Below are 18,426 nucleotides of genomic sequence, written 5' to 3'. Positions count from 1 at the left end.
TCAGGCTGGGGCAAGGTCAGTCCTTGCTCCTGTGAGTGTAATCTGCCAGGCCATCTCCCTTGTCCACTTTTGCAAGTGGGAAACTGAGACTCAACTACCCTTTACTGCAAAAATGTGGATTTCTGTAAATGCTGGGAATGTGATGTTGTTTTCCTTGCTTTCTTGTTGCTATGACAAGAATCTAAGATGTTAAGAAAATCTGAAATTAATCTAGAAATGTCTTGCATATTCTAGATAATCATTTCTTTTTTATATATCACTTGGCCTTTTTTTTTTCCTTTGGCTAAATCTCCCATCAGCATTACAGATCTAGACATACTGAGACACAGAACAGCAGCATCCTTTGGATGTGGCAGACTTCTAGTGTGGTAGAAGCTGAGAGACCAGACAGAGGCAGAGCATGGTCAACTGTCCTTTGGCAGAGATGGGTTGGATTTAGCCTGCAAGGTTCTTTGAGGTCAAGTTGTATCTATAGCAGTTTATGACTGTTTGAACCTTTTACCTTCAAAATGGAGGCGATGTTCTCTTTCTTGACTGTTCCACATAGACTTTTGAGTTTGTCTACGTGGAAGGAGTGGTGGGCTGGGATACTGGTGGCTGATGGGCTGGCCCTTGTCCTGAAAAATCACTACATTTCTACACACCTTTGGCCACTGTGTGAAGAGCATGAGAGATCACTCATAAAACGTGCTCTCCTGGGACCATGTAGCCTTGCATTTTATCTCCAGTGAGGGAAATAGGGAGGGGAGGGCTGTGCTGGGAGAGCACATGACCCCAATCTCTTTCTTAATGGGTCCGAAGACTTGTGATACCAAATGCACATTGCACTGGATGCATATTGCATCCAAAAACTTTCTCTTTCTCATCTCTAAAACTACCATACTAATGATACAAAACCTGTGGAAGTAAACACATTCTATGTTTGCTGCAGATTGGCCTGATGACAACTTTGATAACTACCGTGGTGACCATGTCATCTATAGCCCAGCTTTGGGACGACGAATGGGAGATGGTCTTTATTTCACTTCAAGTAAGTTGTGTACAGGGATGCTCTTGCGGGTTGGGACAGGGGTGATGGATCAGCATAGCTCCTTGTTGTGGGCTTGGTGTCTTCTTGCTCAGTTTCTTCACTCCCAACACTGAGAACTAAATCTTGGCCATGAGAAAGTCCATGGCAAAACTCCCATAAGTTTCTCAAGGTCATGATATCACTCTGCCTCTTGGGCTATGTCCTTTAAGCTTGAAACACGACATGGCTGTAGAGCTGGAGGTGGGAAACACAAGAGACTAGGGCTGACTCAGAGCTGCTGGAAGGAGAGAGCAATTCCTTGCTGAAATAACCATGGTCTTGGTTTGGCTAGCAATACTTTAGATGTCATGTCCAAGCTTGAAACATCATGCCTTTTCTAGGCCATTGGGAGTGCTCCCTTGAGTTTATTTTTACACTGCATATAAATATGTATGTATATATATATATAAAAGGGACATGTGTGTGCTCTAGTCCTGTTTTAAGAAACAATTCTAGCACATTGGAAAACTGTGTGTTAGTCTTAGAAAAGCATTACAAGCTGCTTATTTCTTGATCCAGCTGCTCTTTCTTTTCTCCCCTCTTCCTCAAAGAGGTGCGCAAACAAATTTTGGCTATGAAAGGCCTGAGTTTGTACTGATGATTCCTGCTGAATTTGGGAGTATCCAGCTACACAGGGGGAAAAAATAGCATTCCTGCAAGTGACTAATGTTTCTCGGAACTGATTGATTCTCCTCTAGTTCCTAAGGATTTAAGAAGGCAATTGGAGAACGGGAATGTGACTCAGAGGGCCTGTCTCAAACTTTATCTTGTGCTACCTGGTGATATGCCAGCATGTTCAGCTGGCAAGAAATTGGGCCACAGGGAATTTAAAACTCAGTTGGCAGGAAGGGTCTTGCTGAAAATTGCCTGGCGTCTCAGGAGACTTGTCTCGAGAATCTGTCTGTTGGGTGAACTTTCCACTAAAAAAGGGGGTTTGGACTTTGGCTTTATAGTGGTCTGAGTGGTAGTGGCAGGGTTAGAAACAAGAGATGGCCAAAAATAGATGCGTAAGCCAGTATAGGAGAGGACTGATGATTTATGGAGTCTGCAAAGTGAATGAATTTGGAGGGTGTTGGATGTTTATAAGTCTCTGTCTCTTGTTCCCATGTCCTTCAGGCCACAGCTCCTTTCCTGCACATAGGAGCTCTTGCGGCGGTCACAGCCCTGTCGTGGTTGATAGCTGGGCAGTTTGCAAGAACGGAGAAAGCCAGTGAGTACCCGCTCATCGCCATCGCCTTTCTCACCCTATGTGCCCCTCATGTCCTTATGTTGCGATTGAAGGGTGCCGTGTCTTCATCCGTGACATTGGCTCCCCTCGTAGAGATGCCACCAGAGGGTTGACATCCCTGAGGCTCCTTTCTCAGGGCTGGGTGGTCTCCACATGTGCTGGCTCGGGAATGTGACTATATCCCTGGAAAAACTTTCCTGAAGCCAGAGTGGGTGCACCTGGCCTGGGTATACATCCAGATTCCACAGCTGCTGCTTTGATGTTGGGAGCACACCAGACCTGGAGGTGAAAGGTCTATTTTCAATGATGAAGTAAATAAAAACATCAAAATCTTCTATCATTCTACTTTAGAAAATGTCATTACACCATCTCCTGCTAATCAACAGTGATTTCTGTATCTTATAAGCACTTTTCACTTTCCAAGAACTCCTTGGCTCTTATTTGCTGTGGTTTCTAGATTTATCTGCCTTTTGAAGGCCTCTTTTTGGACTTTTTTTTGTGTTACAGTAGCACCTAGATGTCTCAACTGATCTAGAACACCCGATCGTTAGGTTCTCCCTAAATGCATTTTGACATATGGTCTGAGGTCTAAAGAGATCACACAGGTGAAGGACGTGCAGTCATCTGGTTTTGTGTTGTGCATCAATGCCAGGAACTGGACCTGGCTCTGGTTTCTGGTCCTGTCCACTGAAATAAGTTGTTCTGTGCATTGCTGTGACTCTGCGTCTTTGCCATGGGCTCTGCCAGTCCTGGCCTGTTCCCTCTGTTTTTCTTGGGGAAGAGTTTGCTCATTCCATGCACTCAAAAGTGTTTTTCTTCAGGATGTCCTCAGACTGTTGTGCTAGCTCTATTGAAGAAAAAGAAAAAAAGATTTTAATTGGTATTTAACCTGAAGTAAAATACAAGCCTTGGAAGTATTTGGCAGCATTTATGAAAGACTTCGAAGAAGTGGGTGTTTAGCACAGGGAAGCAGTGTCTGAAGAAGACTGTGGATGGAAAGACTTAATATCCAGGGAGACCGTTGAAAGAAGGAGTTGCTATGGTTTAATTTATAAACATGCCAGTAAAGCTGTACCTGGTTCTTTTTAAATATATGTCTTTGTGTGCAATTAGACTGCCATTTGAGGGAAGATTTGCAGGTACACCTAGAGCAGACTTTTATGGGCTTCCTTTTATGGGCTCCCTTATGAATTCCTCATACTTGTTTTCTTTGAGATGTATTCTCTGAAAATCACCCTTGGTTATTATTTTTGTTTGTTCAATAAGATAGGAATATCTTTTGTTTCTCTTCTGCTCCTGAATTTTTATATGTATATATTTTTTTTTCCTTTTTTAAGAAAAAATGAGTTTCTTTGGTACAACTCGATCCAATAGTTCCATGTATATTCAGGGGTCGTCTTACGTGTGAAAGGGATCCCACCTGGAGGAGCTTAGAGATATTTGCTGGCAGTTGGGCTGATTTTGAAAGCCTGGTTGGTATGTTGTGTTCCTGGTGTGAGAAGAGTGGGATCAGGGTCATGTCCTGTGCCTTCTGGAGGCACTTGGAGTGGCCTTACCTTGGCTGAAATGGGTAATGCTGGTCAACCACCAAAGTAAACACAAGCAATTTTAAAATGCACTGATGCAGCACATGAGCTGCAGAAATGTTTAACTGGAGCCCTATTTCCACTCTCAAGTAGGCCAAAACTTGGTGCTGTCCCACCCAAAGGACTGAAAATCAACAGTGCTTCAGGTTACTTTGCTGGGGCTTTAAGCAATGCACTTTTTGTTTTCTCAAATGTTTTAAAAAAAAAAAAAACAAGTAAAAAAGATGAAGTGAGAACCTCCCTCAGGACTTGAATATTTCAAAAATGGAAGATGATATTGCCCAAACACAGAGCTGTGCTATTCTGCTGGAGGCAGTGACTGTGGACCAGGCTATGGAGCTCGATGGGGTCTTGTCTTTGCTGCTGTGGTATGGGGAAGTCTGGGCTAGCATTTTCACCAGCTCTTTCTATTTCTTTTGCTTCAGCTGCTCAGATGCTGATGTTCACTGCATACCTCGCAGTTGTAGTTGCACTTTACCTCGTCCCTCTCACCATTTCGTCCCCTTGCATAATGGAGAAGAAGGCTCTGGGACCAAAGCCAGCCATTATAGGTCACCGTGGAGCACCCATGGTGAGTAGTTTTGTTTTATTAGTACTATGTTGTTCAATTCTTCTACCAGATGCTGGTTTTGGAACTGATGATCTTCATGCCCCTGTCTAGAGAATATTATCCATCTCCAGTGAGTGTCTGTGTCATCTCTAATAGCTCATTTACCTTAGTGCCATGAGGGAAGTGGGGCAGTAGAGACTGAAGAAGGGATCTTGTTGGCTTGGGCAGTGCACTAAGCTTGTGTAATGCTGTGATGTGGTCCTTGGATGCATTGGCCAAGGACTGCTCTAGGTTGGGTGCTTCTGCACCAGGGGTCAGTGGTGTATTCACACCTCCATCCCTCCACCCCTGCCTGTACAAGAGGGATGTGGAGCTGCTGGAGAGAGTCCAGTGCAGGGTCACAAGGATGATCAGGGGCCTGGAACATCTGCCCTATGAGGAGAGGCTGAGGGAGCTGGGCCTGTTCAGCCTGGAGAAGAGAAGGCTGAGAGGGGATCTAATCAGTGTATATAAGTACCTCAAGGGAGGGAGTGAGGAGGATGGGGCTGGTCTCTTTTCACTGGTGGCCACTGATAGGACTAGAGGAAATGGCCGGAAACTGAAGCACCAAAAGTTCCACAGGAACTTAAGGGAATTTTTTGTTAACAGTGAGGGTGACAGAGCACTGGAACAGGCTGCCCAGAGAGGTTGTGGAGTCTCCTTCTCTGGAGATCTTCAAACCCACTTGGATGCAGTCCTGTGCCACGTGCTCTAGGTGACCATGCGTGTGCAGGGGGTTGGACTGGATGATCTCTAGAGGTCCCTTCCAACCCTAAGCATTCTATGATTCTATGATTCTACATTGACTGGCCTATGAAGAGCATGTACGTTACAGCGCTGGTCCAGTAGCTTCTGGTCTTGCAAGCGGCTTTGAAGGCAGCTCTATTGCTGGCACTCAAAGAAGAAAAAAATATAGGCAGAATGCCGAAACCTATTTGACAAACTGGAATCTGCTTGAACTTCTCTCCAAGTCCAAGAGTGAGCATTAGGAGTTTGCTAGGTAAAATGGATGCTAGCCATGACGCAGAGCATTTTATTTTAATTTCCTCTCTCTCTCTTTTTTTTTTAAATGTGACTTTAAGAAATTCCTTGAAACTCCAGCTTAATTTGAGCCACTCTTTTAACTATATTGCCTCTGTGGGTGGTGGAGTAAAGTTCTGGGCATGACAAATGCTTTTTCCTGCCCTGCTGAGTTTGTATCAACTTGAATCCCAGAAGCAGCCATGTGAGAACATGGACTCTGTGTGCTTCCTGCATGGCAGGAAATCACAAAAACTTGGTAGGACACTTTCTTCCTGCAAGATTCTTAGACCTGTGTGCCCCCCTGCAGCCTTCTAAAGAAACAAATCAACAAGCCGAATCCTTCTGTCCGGATCAAGCTCGATAAACCGTGAAGTGCCTTATCTTGAACAAGGCACCCGGCAGAGGCCTAGTGTGTTGCTTTGCTTCACATTCTTTCCTAGAGCCAACAGACAGTTTTATATGGAATAAACCTGTTGAGGAAAACTCCTTTTGCATGTTAGGGTGCAGAGGGAATTGGTAGAGGATGCTTTATGCTGTGTGTGGAGCTGTGTCTCAGGTGACCTTGAACAGTGAAACTGGGATGGGATAAGAAACTAATTGCAATAATCAAAAGAAAGGTAAGAACCAGAGAGAGGTGGTTCAACCTTCTTCTGTACTTCTTGCCCAGCCTGTCTCCATCTCAAATGTCCTCTTGAGTTTGTAGAACTCTATCTAGCCTTCACTGTAAATTCCTAGACTGTATTACCAGTATCTATTGTAAAGTAATGACTGTAATGCCTTGTCCAAAGGCATTTCTCCTAATAGGATCTAGTTTTCGCAAGAAGACTTACTGCACTTTGTTGAACCCAAACCTATGTAGCTTTAATTTGGAGAAATGGACAAGCAGAGCTGGAGAGGAGAAAAAAGCCCAAGTAAAGATTGGGCTGTAGGACCTAGATGCTCTACCCTAGGGAATGCCAAGGTTGAAATTCCACAGAGCCTGGCACCTTGGGGCCCGAGGTGATGCTAGATCCAGTGGAAGGGGAGGTGATAAATGGCACTGCTGTGGCTATGGTTGCTTCAAACCTGCCAAAGCAAGACAAATGTGATTTGGAAGCTGGGCAGACAACTGCTCCATCTGATTGAGCCCTAGAGCTGGTACTTGGCTGGGCTGATGAGACTGTTTGTGTAATGCTGCATTTGGCATCGAATGCCTTTATTCTAGAAAAACACAGGTGTGATTGAGTGCTATTTTGACAAAAGCCAGCAAAAGAGACTGGGATGGCTGAATTGCAGTCCTGAAACAAAGAATTTTTGAGGGCTGATGGCAAGGGAGAAGCTTCCGATGCCCTGGATGTGCACAGGTCCTGAAGGATACAGAACTCATATATCAGGGCATGCAGCCTTCTTCATGTGCAGTGGCAAATATCTTTCCTTGTGCTCCACAGAGCCTGCTTTCCTCCATGCACCGCACTGTCTATCCCTTTTTTTTAACCCTTTAGGATTGGAAGGTGCAGCGTTCACAAAATCTGTACAAATGCAGCCCACTGCCATCTTTCTACTGTGGAGAGGAAAAGTGAAAAACAGAGGTCATATAGCTTGTATTTTTTGCCTTGAAACAGTGGTGGAGGACAATACCTTTGCATTTTAAGTAGCATTCCAAGAGAAATTTGGAAAGATCCTGGTATTGTCAACTAGAGAAAACGTGGACTTTCTGCAGTGCAGAAGGGCTGCTCTTTGCACGCTAGCCGAAGGCTTGGCTATAGCTACAACCTTATGGTAGCGCTCTTCAAAGACCTTTTGGTGTCACCCTGTTCCCTCATGTGTCTTCGCTCACTTTGAGGAACACCTTCCTGAATCTGCTCTTAGACATTGCCTAGTGGTGCTCACTTTTCACTATGATAAATAGGTCCTTTCTCTGAGCAGGTGTGTAACTCATCAATTATGGTTTCTTTCTAAAGGTTCCTTTTAAATTAGCCCAGCTTCCACATCAATTTCTGCGCTTCTGGAGTCCCATCAGGAAAACTTAGGGGACTAGCACTCAAAACACACGTGATGCTCGTGAGTTTTGAAGGGGTTCTACCCTGACGAGTGGAGGAATTGTCTGACATCCTGAAACATGAGATGGGTTTGCTGTCACCCTTGCATGCTAACAGGTTAAATTCAGACTCTTTTAGGCAGACTCTTTTAGGACCTGGTGTCTTTGATCTTCAAAGCAATCCTTTTTCTTCTTGCAGCAATCTAGTTGCATTTTGTTTTCGATGCCAGAAGACTTGCTTGTTTTTTCCCTGTTATGGTTCCTCCCTTATGCTGAGGGTAAATGGTAACAAGGGTGTGAATGGTAAGACAGGACCAAACCCGAAATGGAAACGAGGAACTTCATCCAGTAGGACGCCAACTTCTACTGCCATTTATATCTTTAAAGTCTCCTCCAGGTGTCTTTTCTCACAAAGTGTTTGAGACTTGTTGCAGGCCATCTTTGGGTTTGGGACCTGAAGAAGCTGTTACCTTTGATGTTGCGTCCTGGTTGCTTTTAAGTTTTTGATCCTTAATGTACTTTCTCCATGAGAAAAATTAGGCCGAACATGACTTTGACTTAAATTTTGTTCAGTAAATCACCCAAAGGATTGATAACACCGAGAGGTGATTTCCTGGGAGAATTGTATAAAGCCTAGATATTCACTTCTTTTTACTGGGACCAAGTAAAATACTGTTTGTTCTAAAAGAAATCAGGGCGAAACTTGTGGAAACAAACCAAAGGTGTTGGAGGCAAGAATAGCTCTTATTTTCAGAGCTCGCAGCTATGAATAGTATCAAAATTAACACTTTTGGCAAGCCACCTAGACAGCTGGTTTTTGACATGTCTCAACAGCACTAAGAACGCTGGTGCTGAAGCAGCTGTCGGTGTGTCGTTGGAAGGGCCCTGGAGTGCTCAGCTCTCAGATGCCAACAGGTCTCTGAGCTTCTTGTCCACGTGGAGGCAGCGTCGCTCTCTTGTGTTGGGAGGAACCTTCTTGAGATCGTTGGATCATGGATTTTATGCAGCCTCCGAAAGCAAAAACAGACAATTGGTAGGAAAAAACTTGGGGTAGAACAGTGTTTCATGACTTGAGCTATTGATGAGAGCAGAAGGGAAAATCTTGCTTACGATTATGGCTTATTGAAGAGTTGGCATCTAACGGTTGAAGAGCTTTTTATTTGTGCTTTGGTTTCTAGGTGCTTTTAAGGGCCTGTATTTCATTTTATCTTGGATACCAAAGATTCAACTCCATCTGATTGGAATGGCTTTGTTTTTCAAGGGCTCTGAACCTCTTCAGTTTGTCTTGTTTGTGCTGCTGACATCAAGCATTTGGTCTGCTGAACATTTTGTCCACCTCCAGCTGATACATGTATAGACAGTTAACCTGTCTGTTGCTCCAATTTATAGCAACAATTTCAATTAGCGCCTTCCATCAGACCCGTAGAACAGCTTGTATTCTTCTATATAAATCCATGTAGGGTTAGGTAGTCTGTTGTTAAATCAAGCTTTGGCTTTTATGCATGTGACACAAACACGGAGTGTCATCTCCTGCATCTAATTTTTAAATCTCCAATGGCTTTTTCCTTAAGAGCCTATTCTGTTGTCTAAGAGAATACCTTTTGTTTTGTACTTTTTCTCCTCCTTTCAGTCTAGATGAACTGTTTCCAGAAATGTTGAGTATGGATGCTTTCCAAAACACCTGGAATTTCTAGAGGCTTGCAGATATGGGTTAAAAGAAGAGCTAAAAAAGGAAAAAAAATATTGTGATCAGGGATATGTGCTTGCCCTTTGTGTCTGTCTGTTATGATGACGATGGCTTGTGGCAATGCAGCATGTGACAAGGCTGTTTGTTCTCATGTTGGTGTCCTAGATGTCCTGCAGTGCCAAGGGTCTGCTGCCTCTCCCGTCCTCCACAAGCACTTACCTAGCTGTATCTAAATGCCTTCAAATTCTTCGGTTTGATGACTTGATGAGGGTTTTCTTGGTCAGCAGAATAAATTACAAATTTAATTTTACAATGATGCTAATGATTCCAAAAAGGCCAGAAAATATTCTTAAAGCTTGTCAATAAAACAAAAGCTTAAAATATATATTGAGTCCTTCAGTGTAGCTTGGTGCATGATGCCAGAGGTGATCTGTGGCTGTTTGTTTATGCAAACTTCTTCATTATCCTCCCTACACATGCAAATGATGCAGTGATTTTTTTTTTTTAAGCCCTCGTCAAGCTGGCTAATTGGGGGAAAAATACCGTGTGGTGATAGCAAAGCCCTGCCATTTCTCTTATCTCACTCTGGCAATGTTTGTTAAGGAAGATCCAAAGCTCTTGACCTCAGCGATCTGGTTTTAAAGCATTTGCAATTGACTTCCAAGCATAGAAATAGTTTGAATGCATTAAATGGGTGATTTCCAAGGCATTATTTGCTGTCTTCTTGATCTAGCAAGAAGTGGTGAATAACAGGCTGGTTCTTGAGAGGGATATCTCTGTTAAGTCACGCACAGAAAGAAGGAACAGCTCCTAGAAACCCTGCACATGGATTGTCTGTGTTTTTCAGCGGCTGTTATGGTTTAGACAGGGAGGATTTTGGAGTGAAATCATTACTTTATATCCCCTTGCTTCACCACTGATTTCTTAAGAAATTAGTTGTGTCCGGTTACCCTGGATGGTTGCAAACCTGGGTTTGGGCTTTATACAAAATTTGTGTGATGGTATTGAATCAAGGATGAAACCCATCAGAAGTAGCATGAGACAAATACGAAGTATGAACAAAGTTTGTTTATTTCAGCTTTGTTTTAAAATTCGGGGGAGAAAAATAAAAAAAGAAGAAAAAATCAGCACTAAACTCAGTAAACAACCTCTGTAGCAATGACCGGCCTACTTGGATGCATCTCTGCCCTAGACATACTGGATTTTTGTTTTTCAGCTGCCTCTTCCCTGGAGATTGGAAGGGAGACAGGCAGCCTGGGATGACAGGAATATCTGTTATTCTTGTGCTCCCTCTTGCATTGCAGGGCATATGAAGTCACTGTGAAGACAGGCCCTGGCTCCCGAGTGATGCCAAGGGATCCTCCGGGAATAGGCCGTGTCTGATTTCAAGGGACAGGGTTAAATTTGCTTTCCTGGCTTCTGGCTGATGCTTTCCTGGGTTGTGTCATCAGTCTGGTGACGAGGAGCCCTGCGTGCCAGCTCACTCGCTCCCTTCTGGGCTGGGAACAACCGAAGGGTTTAGAGACAGCGGTGAACGGCCCTTTGCTTTGGTGATGGACTGATTTGGAGATGTAATTATTTATATAAGGATGACTGGCTCTGGCCAGGCTAGGAACTTGCCCGTGACATGCTCACGAGAAGATGAGGTCTTTGCCTGGAAGGCTTGTAATGTACTTTGCAAAACGATATGGCATATATGGGAATTGGGCTGTCAAGCAAGAGCAACGTGGTGCTGTAGAGACTAACCAGCGCTTGCCCTTGTGGGCACAGCGTTACAGGGAGTGATTCTGTTGATGTCAGTGCTATTTGCTGTTTCAGAGCAGTTTAGATGTTGATCCGAGCCTCTTGAAGAGGATACCCTAGCATTTGGTGTAGTGCAAATGATGTTATGGCTTCTAAACTGTGTCTTTTAATGGTTGGACCTTAAGTGAGGATGTTCTTGGAGCAATGTCAAAACACTTTTTCATCTGCGCCTCTGCAAGTTCAACACAAATTGTGTTGGGGTTGAGTTCCTGGGAAAGGAGTGTGGAAGCAGGTGCATGCAGCTCCAGTGGGTCCCAAATAAGTTCCCTCCTTCCTGAGATGCTAAGCTTGGTCTACAACCTTGGAAAGACTTGGAGATGAGCCCCAATACTGCTGGGGCTGAGATCGTCTCTCCTTCAGGTCAGGCTCAGTGGCATCTGTCTCAGTGTTGAGGATAGGATAGCCAAAGTGCATTGAGTTTAGAAATGGATTGAAAATCGTATTTATTTATTTATTTATTTTTAGCTTTCTAGAGTTCATATTATAGTACCGCCTCCAAGATACACAAGTGTCATCACTATCATCAGATTATCAATTTGGCCTAGTTTGAACTAAAGGTCCATCCCAAAGAGACTGTTCTATATGACTTTCATCAATGACTTTTGCAGACAATCTTGGCTCTGTCCAAACTTGCATTTCTCGGGACTCTTACCTATTGATTTGCCACCTTGGATCTGTTTGACTCTGTTTCCTTTGAGCACCTTCAGCAGTGGAGGCTGCGACTGCCCTGCTTTTTATGTTAAAACATCCTCTGGGGTCATCAAATCGACTGCCTCTCAAGAGGGCTGGCATCCAACCAAGGATTGATCCTGCCTCTGCAGAAACCAAAATACACTGAGAGGGGAGGAGGCCAAGAAGTGTTTGAATCTTGTTATCCATGACACCTGTGTATCCTCACTAGGATAGGACCCTGCTAGAGCCTGGTGGCCAGGTTGGATAAGGACATCAAGACCGGTCATCGTGGCCCACCTCTACAGAGGGGAACAACACTGTTTTTGTTAGCCCTGCTTCATGCAAGATGAGCTCCTAGTCATACGTGTGGGTAACAGCAGTGTTGCCCATCTGTCTCCTACCCTCGTTAAAGGATTTTCACATAGATCACTTGGTGAAGCCAGTACAGGCTGCCTTTTCCCAGTCTTCCTTGACTGAGATGACTTACTGCTTAGCACACTTTGTTCTTCTTTATTCCTGGTATGATTGCATCCCTGATGAGCCTGCTCGTAGGGGTCCAGATTCAGTTGCTACTTGATGTGAGGTAGCATCTCGACCCGGGGCTTGCTTTGCACCCTCCCTTTAACCATTTCTAGCCCAGACTGGCAGTTGTACCTTGTCCTTTGGTCACTCTGTCTCAAGTTTGGATGCTACCTGCTCTATTTCTGTGCAATTGCTGAAGCCTCTGAAAGTAAATACTGCGCACTGCTCTGTGCAGACTGGATCACCTTGCAGTGTTCAACCTGGGAAACCGGAGCTACTTGGGGAGAAACCTGAGATTCTGAAGGCAACCCAAGAAGCTGAGGCTGCCTGGGATCTTTATGCACTTGCTGCTCCCTGCTGACAGCTCTGGGCATCGTGCATTTACCAGGAAAGCTCTTTTAGCCTGACCTGATGTGACCCATCATTGCCATGTGCAGAGGGTGGAGTGGAGGTGTTGCCCTCTTGGACAGGCCTGTCTTTGATTGGGAGGCTTCGCTGGGAAGACAACATGCTGCAGTGTTGCCTGTGTTAAACAAACAGAAAAATGGACAAATATTGATGTGTAACTTGGGCCAGAGGAATGCGGCAGAGAGATACCCAAGCTGTGTGAAGGTTGCATTGGAGAGGACTCAGGGCAGGGTATTTGGTCTAGCTGCTTTTGCACCAAAACTTTCTGTCCTGAGCACCTAAGTTGGCCAGTTATTAAGAAAATATATATTTCTTAAAGATGCTTTCAATCCCCACCAGGTTTTTATATGTGCCGAGCATGTTACTTACAACATGCATTTGTGGTATTTATCGTTAAAATTATTTATTTCTCAAACCTTCCAAAATTTTTCAGTAATTTTTGAAAATCATAACTTGGGTGTATTCAGTGTGCTTTGATGGATGCTCACAGATCCTCGTGGTGGCAGAGATTGACTGGGTAAAAAGTGTTCTAAAGAAAGAAAATTTTGAAAAAAAAAGTAATGTATTTTGAAATTTGCTTTGTTATGAAGCAGACTTGTTTAATAGCAACCTCTCAGGTTTTATCCAGGTAGTTGCCTATTTTTTATGGTCTGTGTTTTCTTTTATGGATTTTAGAAGGTTTGCTATATTGTTTTCTTTTAGGGGGAAAAAAAAGAATATTTTGTCATGCTGTAGTTTTTTTTGAACAAGTCCTAAATCTCTTACTATCTGCTCCAGTCAACAGGAAGGAATTTAAACCAAGACTTATGGCTTATCTCTATGGCTTTTATAGATAAGGATTTATAACTTTTCCAGGCTTGAGGGTTTTTATTTTTTTTTATTGTTGTTATTTATCACTATGAAGACCAGATGGAACGTTTGTAATTAAGAGAAAGCAATTGATCTTCACATTTAGCAATAGATCACTTTAATGAATGAGTAGGTGTGGAAATAAAATGTTTGCTACAGAACCAAGGATTTTTTTGTGTGTGTGTGTGGTTTTTTTCTCTGCTCCATTTTCCATTTTATGGATGATATTCTTGTTCCTGAACTGTTTTGTGTCTCTATAATGGCACTTTCTGTGGGTCCTCAGCAAGCCAGTGTTTGGGAACCGTGTTGGTGGGCATCTCTCTAATATAGCAGGTACTATTGCAACAGATTTGGACTACTTGGGCGTCCAGCATCACAGAGCATCGCAGGCCTGCGCTGAGCTTTATCTTCCTGTGAAATATCATCAGTGGATTCAGATCCATTGGTCATCTTCAGGTTTCAGTGAGATGCAAATTGTCTGGAGGATGCTTGATACCCCAGTGTAACTGGCCAGCACGTAGTCTTCAAAACAAGATTGTTTTGGCTCTCTAATCCTTCTTCCCAGAATCATCCAAGTTGCAATTGTTTGTAAACCTTTTAAACCTTTCCACTTGCTATTAATCATTTATTGCTCTTTTTTGTTTTGTTTTGTTCTTCCCTGCATAGTTGGCACCAGAAAACACTCTGATGTCCTTCCAGAAGGCAGTGGAGCAGAAGATATATGGAGTCCAAGCTGATGTTGTACTGAGGTAGGTCAGTGCACTGATTTGCTTGAGCAAAGAAACTTTCTTTTTGGATGGCTTAAGCCTCCTGGGTCTCTTTTTTCAGGAATCTTTCTGGGCATCCTCAAATTGCTTCCATGTTATGCTAGTCACCAGGCAGGTTTTACCCGTGTTGCAAAGTGGTCACAAGAATTTAGCAGCACAGCAGTAAAACCTTTCTCCTCCTCCTCTTCCTTCCATGAAGCTAATGCTGAGGGAAAGAGAAATCTGGTGATACTTTTACCTGTCCAAAAGTCATTCCTTGCAAGCGAATGTTGAGCTCAATTGAGAAGGCCAGTTTAGAGAGGATCCTAGACAAGCTATTTCAAGAACCATCCTTTAGTCCAGGAATGTGATCTTTATGAATATCTTATTTTCTAAGAAATATTTCTATGGGTATAATATAGATGTGCGAGAAGACAGGAGTGGGATGAAGAGAATGGCAGAGCCCTATCTTTGTGAGCCCTCCATCTCTGTCATAGTATCATGGAAGAGCTGAGGTTGTAAGGGACCTCTGGAGATCATCTAGTCCAAACTTCCTGCTCAAGCAGGGTCAATTTCTTAGTTCTGGGTATTAATATAAGGAAGCTTCATAGCTGTTTACTTATCTATTTTTTATTACTGACCTCTTTGGAGGTGGCATTGACAAAATGGTACTTTTGCCTGGTGAGAGATGGGCTTCAGCAGTTTAATCATCAGAGTGTTTTTTTTCCTTTTTCTTTTTTTTTCCCCTTGAATGAAGCCTCAGCTCAGGAGGTTGATAGGCTGAATTGGTTACTTCCCTTAGGCTTGGGCAAGGGGAAAGGTGGCCTTCTGGGGGAGCAGAGCTGGAAAAGCAGCTAGAGCTTCCCAAGTTGGCACTCATCCACGATCCTGAAGGGGCATCCAACAGCTACAATGATATCCAAGGTCATAAATTATCAGAGGTCATCTTTAGGAGATCCAAATCTTTCTTTTAGTAAGAATGGGACTGCAGTGACCTTCAGTTTGGACTAAACACAGACCTGTCAATACAGCTGTCAGCAGTTTTGGACAGTTTGTAGCACAGCCCTGAATGTCCCCCTAATTCCATTGGAAGATGCTCTCTGTGTGGTATGGCAGGTCCCCTCCATCATTTCTTCTCCTTGGATGTCTACATGCTTCCTACTCGTTCCTCCTCCATGTGGGTGCCCACCACGGTTGGGTCCCTTCTCAAATAATGGGGCAAATAGTGGTACCCCGTATGCACCCAGAACTGGGTGACCCTGATTACAGAGCCAGCCCTGGTGCACTCCAAAGATCTTGGCTTCAAGCAGCATCGCATCCTGTCCCATCTTCTGCCTCTTCCCACATCTCCTTTCTTTCTAAAGCTGTGATTTTGCTCCAAATTACTTTTTCAAACCCGCTAATACACTGCGGTTAGCCCTGGACTGTGTTTTGAGTGACTCATGTAAAGGGAAGGATTAGGCAGGAAGGAGTGAATGTTAAATGCCCCGTAGGATTTCTGCTCTGGGGTTAAGGCTTAGCAGTATCTGATGATGCTCTGCTAAGAGATGCTGAGACTAGTGCTCCTATCTTCCTTAAACAGTCCACACTCCTAATTCTGCAGTGGCTTAGCATATCTTTTTTTAACACTATTTGTTAAAAACCCTTCTGATTGCAGCAGCTTGGAGTACTTGCTGCTGAGTGTGGCGTTGCTGTGTCAGCGTTGTTTTGAGTGGAGGGAAGGAAGTTATTTGGCATAATGTATGCTAGAAATAGAAAATAAGATGCAAGTGACCTTTGTGATAAGGGCCTTCCACAAGCAATGGCAAAGCTGGCACAGTGTTTGCTTTATCATCCTAAATTGGTCTTTTTGTCTCTCTTTAGCTCTGGGGTAAATGCTCTGGGTTGTCTCCCAGTTGGATTCATGGGAGCTTGGGTTTTTAACCCTGTCTCCTTTTCAGAGCTTATTCGAGCCTCCTAGTTCATAGATGGGCTCCGTACAGGGTTGAGCTCCCCAGTCAGCACATGTGAAGCTGTCAGGGAGGGGTTGACCTAAAACACACTTTTTTTAACCAGCTAGCTCAGTTCTTGTCCTCTTGCTTTGGAAAATGTCAATATAATCTCCTGCTCTTGGCCAAGCAGCTCTGTGTCCTCAAGCCTTGATAGAAATCATTGTTGTCCTCTGTAGATTAGAGCCACAGATTCAGCTACAAAATAAAAAAAAAAAAAGAAAAGAAAAAAAAAGAAAAAAAAAAAAAGGTTTGGGGCGGATCTGGAAGACAGTTTGGAAAGCTGCTCTGCTATATCCAGGTGGCTTAAAAGCCTCAGGGCATGCACTTGGTTATTTAGTTTCAGCTTAGAGGTGAGTATTCCTTAAGATGCATTAATTTAGCTGCTTGTGTGAGGATGACTGTCTCTTGGAAGCAAATTTCGAACTGGGAAAGGTAATTCCAAAGCAATTTTGCCAGTTTGGAGTCCCTACATTTTGAATCAGCATTTGAATGAAGGAAAAGATCTATGAGGTATCTAAGAGGCTTTTTGCTTTGGGCACATTGCATTCTTAGACGAGGTGAAATGAGATGCACTCAAAGGAAAAAAAAATTATTTGATTTCCACTGTATGTGATAAGTTGGTTGAGATCTTGACAGTGATTTTGATGCAGTCCTACAAAGCTGTGGGAGAAGATGGTGTTTTCTCTAGTATAGTGAATCTGTTTGCTCATCTCCAGCAGGTAACGGGAGCTCTTACTCTCTTTGCAGCTACGATGGAGTGCCATTTCTGATGCATGACAAGACACTCAGGAGAACAACGAATGTAGAGGAAGTGTTTCCAGAGCTGGCCTATGAGCACTCCTCCATGTTCAACTGGACTGACCTGGAAAAACTCAATGCTGGAGAGTGGTTTCTACAGGTATGTGAACCTGTGTCTCCATCACGGAGATCCTGCCAAGGTTACAGGTTGAAAGCTTAAACCTAAACCCACCCTGGAGTTGGATAAGTGAAAACACATGTCCTTAATGAAGTATTCTGAAGCATGACTAGTCCACCTATGTGGTGGAGAAATACAAATGCTAAATATTTACTGTCATCCTATCCTAGGTGGCTGCCACATGTTAATGTGCATCTCTGAGATGATGCTCGCAGCCTCCAAGAGCCCTGGTTGGGATTCAGGGTGCTTGGTCCTCTCCTTGACCTACAATTTGGGATTGCATTGTCTTTCTGCCCCTCTTCCACCTCCTGGAAGAGACAGTCTTGATGCCAGAATGACACCATTTGGAATTTCAAGATCCTGAGAGGGAGAACCCAATTATAAAGAAAGCAGAAAAGATGGTAATATATAACCATCCCTCTTCTGGATGGTGTCATTTCTGCCTTCCTTTTGCAATTCCCCCAGGATCTGCAGCCAGATTCTTAGTTTACCTGTGTCAACACAACCACTTGTGATTGCATTTTCCTGCCTTGCTGTATTTGATAGGAGACTGCAATAGTACTATGAGCAAGCTGCAACTTACTATTTAAGAGCAGGTTTCAAATACTTTTTAATTAATTACTCCAAAACGCAGCTCAGCCTTCCCCTCTTGCCACCCTTACCTTGTGTTTCTGTGGCGAATGTCTGCTCGTTTGTTGGATGCCCTTTACCTGGCTTGAATGGTGAGAGAAGGTTCCAGTTCCTCCAGCAGCAGAGAGCAAAAAGGGACTAGCATTCTGGTTGTGTCCAAACCATAGTGTCTTGCATTTCCTCTACTAGAGCATCTTTTTAGAATTGTATGCTGAGCCGAACAAGGAAGAAGGGTGTTTTCGTCTTTGCTAGATGTGACTTTCCTTTTTATTTATTTTTTTTTCTACCAAATTTGTGTTTGTCTTCCTTTTTCCTTCATTTACTTTTTACATATAAGTTCATAGTATTTTGGACAGAGTTGTCTTTAAAAAGAAAAAGCAGGAAATGCTTCTCTCAGAGTCCCAGGGGACAGGAATTGCTCTGGGATGGGCTGAACCATCCTTCAATGTGGGTGTGATTTCTCCTTGTTGAGTTGTTTTTGGGGCTGTAGCCTTAACCCTCTTGGAGGACATTAGCTGTGGTCTAGAGGACTGCAGAAATGGGCGCACGGCTGCATGTGGGGCAGCACATAAATTGGCTGGCTTGCAGCTGTGGTTGCAGGAGTGGAATTGTATCCTGCCAGATGAGAAGTGCTGAGATGAAAGCTGGAGAGCAGCTCTGGAGGGTGTCCTTGGCCTTTTGAGACAGATT

At 43.7% G+C, this 18,426-nt stretch overlaps 1 protein-coding gene across 6 annotated transcripts in view; it reads left to right on the top strand.

Annotated features, from left to right (window-relative positions):
- Window positions 1-18,426, top strand: part of GDPD5 (glycerophosphodiester phosphodiesterase domain containing 5) — a 157,649-nt gene that overhangs the window by 122,248 nt on the left and 16,975 nt on the right. For all 6 annotated transcript variants that reach the window (XM_088535000.1, XM_088535001.1, XM_088535002.1 and 3 more), the window contains exons 6-10: window positions 932-1,030; window positions 2,186-2,279; window positions 4,309-4,454; window positions 14,120-14,202; window positions 16,938-17,088. In XM_088535000.1, coding sequence (XP_088391126.1) covers window positions 932-1,030; window positions 2,186-2,279; window positions 4,309-4,454; window positions 14,120-14,202; window positions 16,938-17,088 — 573 coding nt within the window. The remainder of the gene's footprint in view (window positions 1-931; window positions 1,031-2,185; window positions 2,280-4,308; window positions 4,455-14,119; window positions 14,203-16,937; window positions 17,089-18,426) is intronic.

Source organism: Tinamus guttatus, unplaced genomic scaffold (genome assembly GCF_059628265.1).
Source record: "Tinamus guttatus ecotype Peru unplaced genomic scaffold, ASM5962826v1 Tinamus_guttatus_pri_ptg000602l, whole genome shotgun sequence".
In the NCBI taxonomy this organism is placed as follows: Eukaryota; Metazoa; Chordata; class Aves; order Tinamiformes; family Tinamidae; genus Tinamus; species Tinamus guttatus.
The sequence above is the reverse complement of the archived record's forward strand: the minus strand, read 5'-3'. Positions and strand labels throughout refer to the sequence as shown.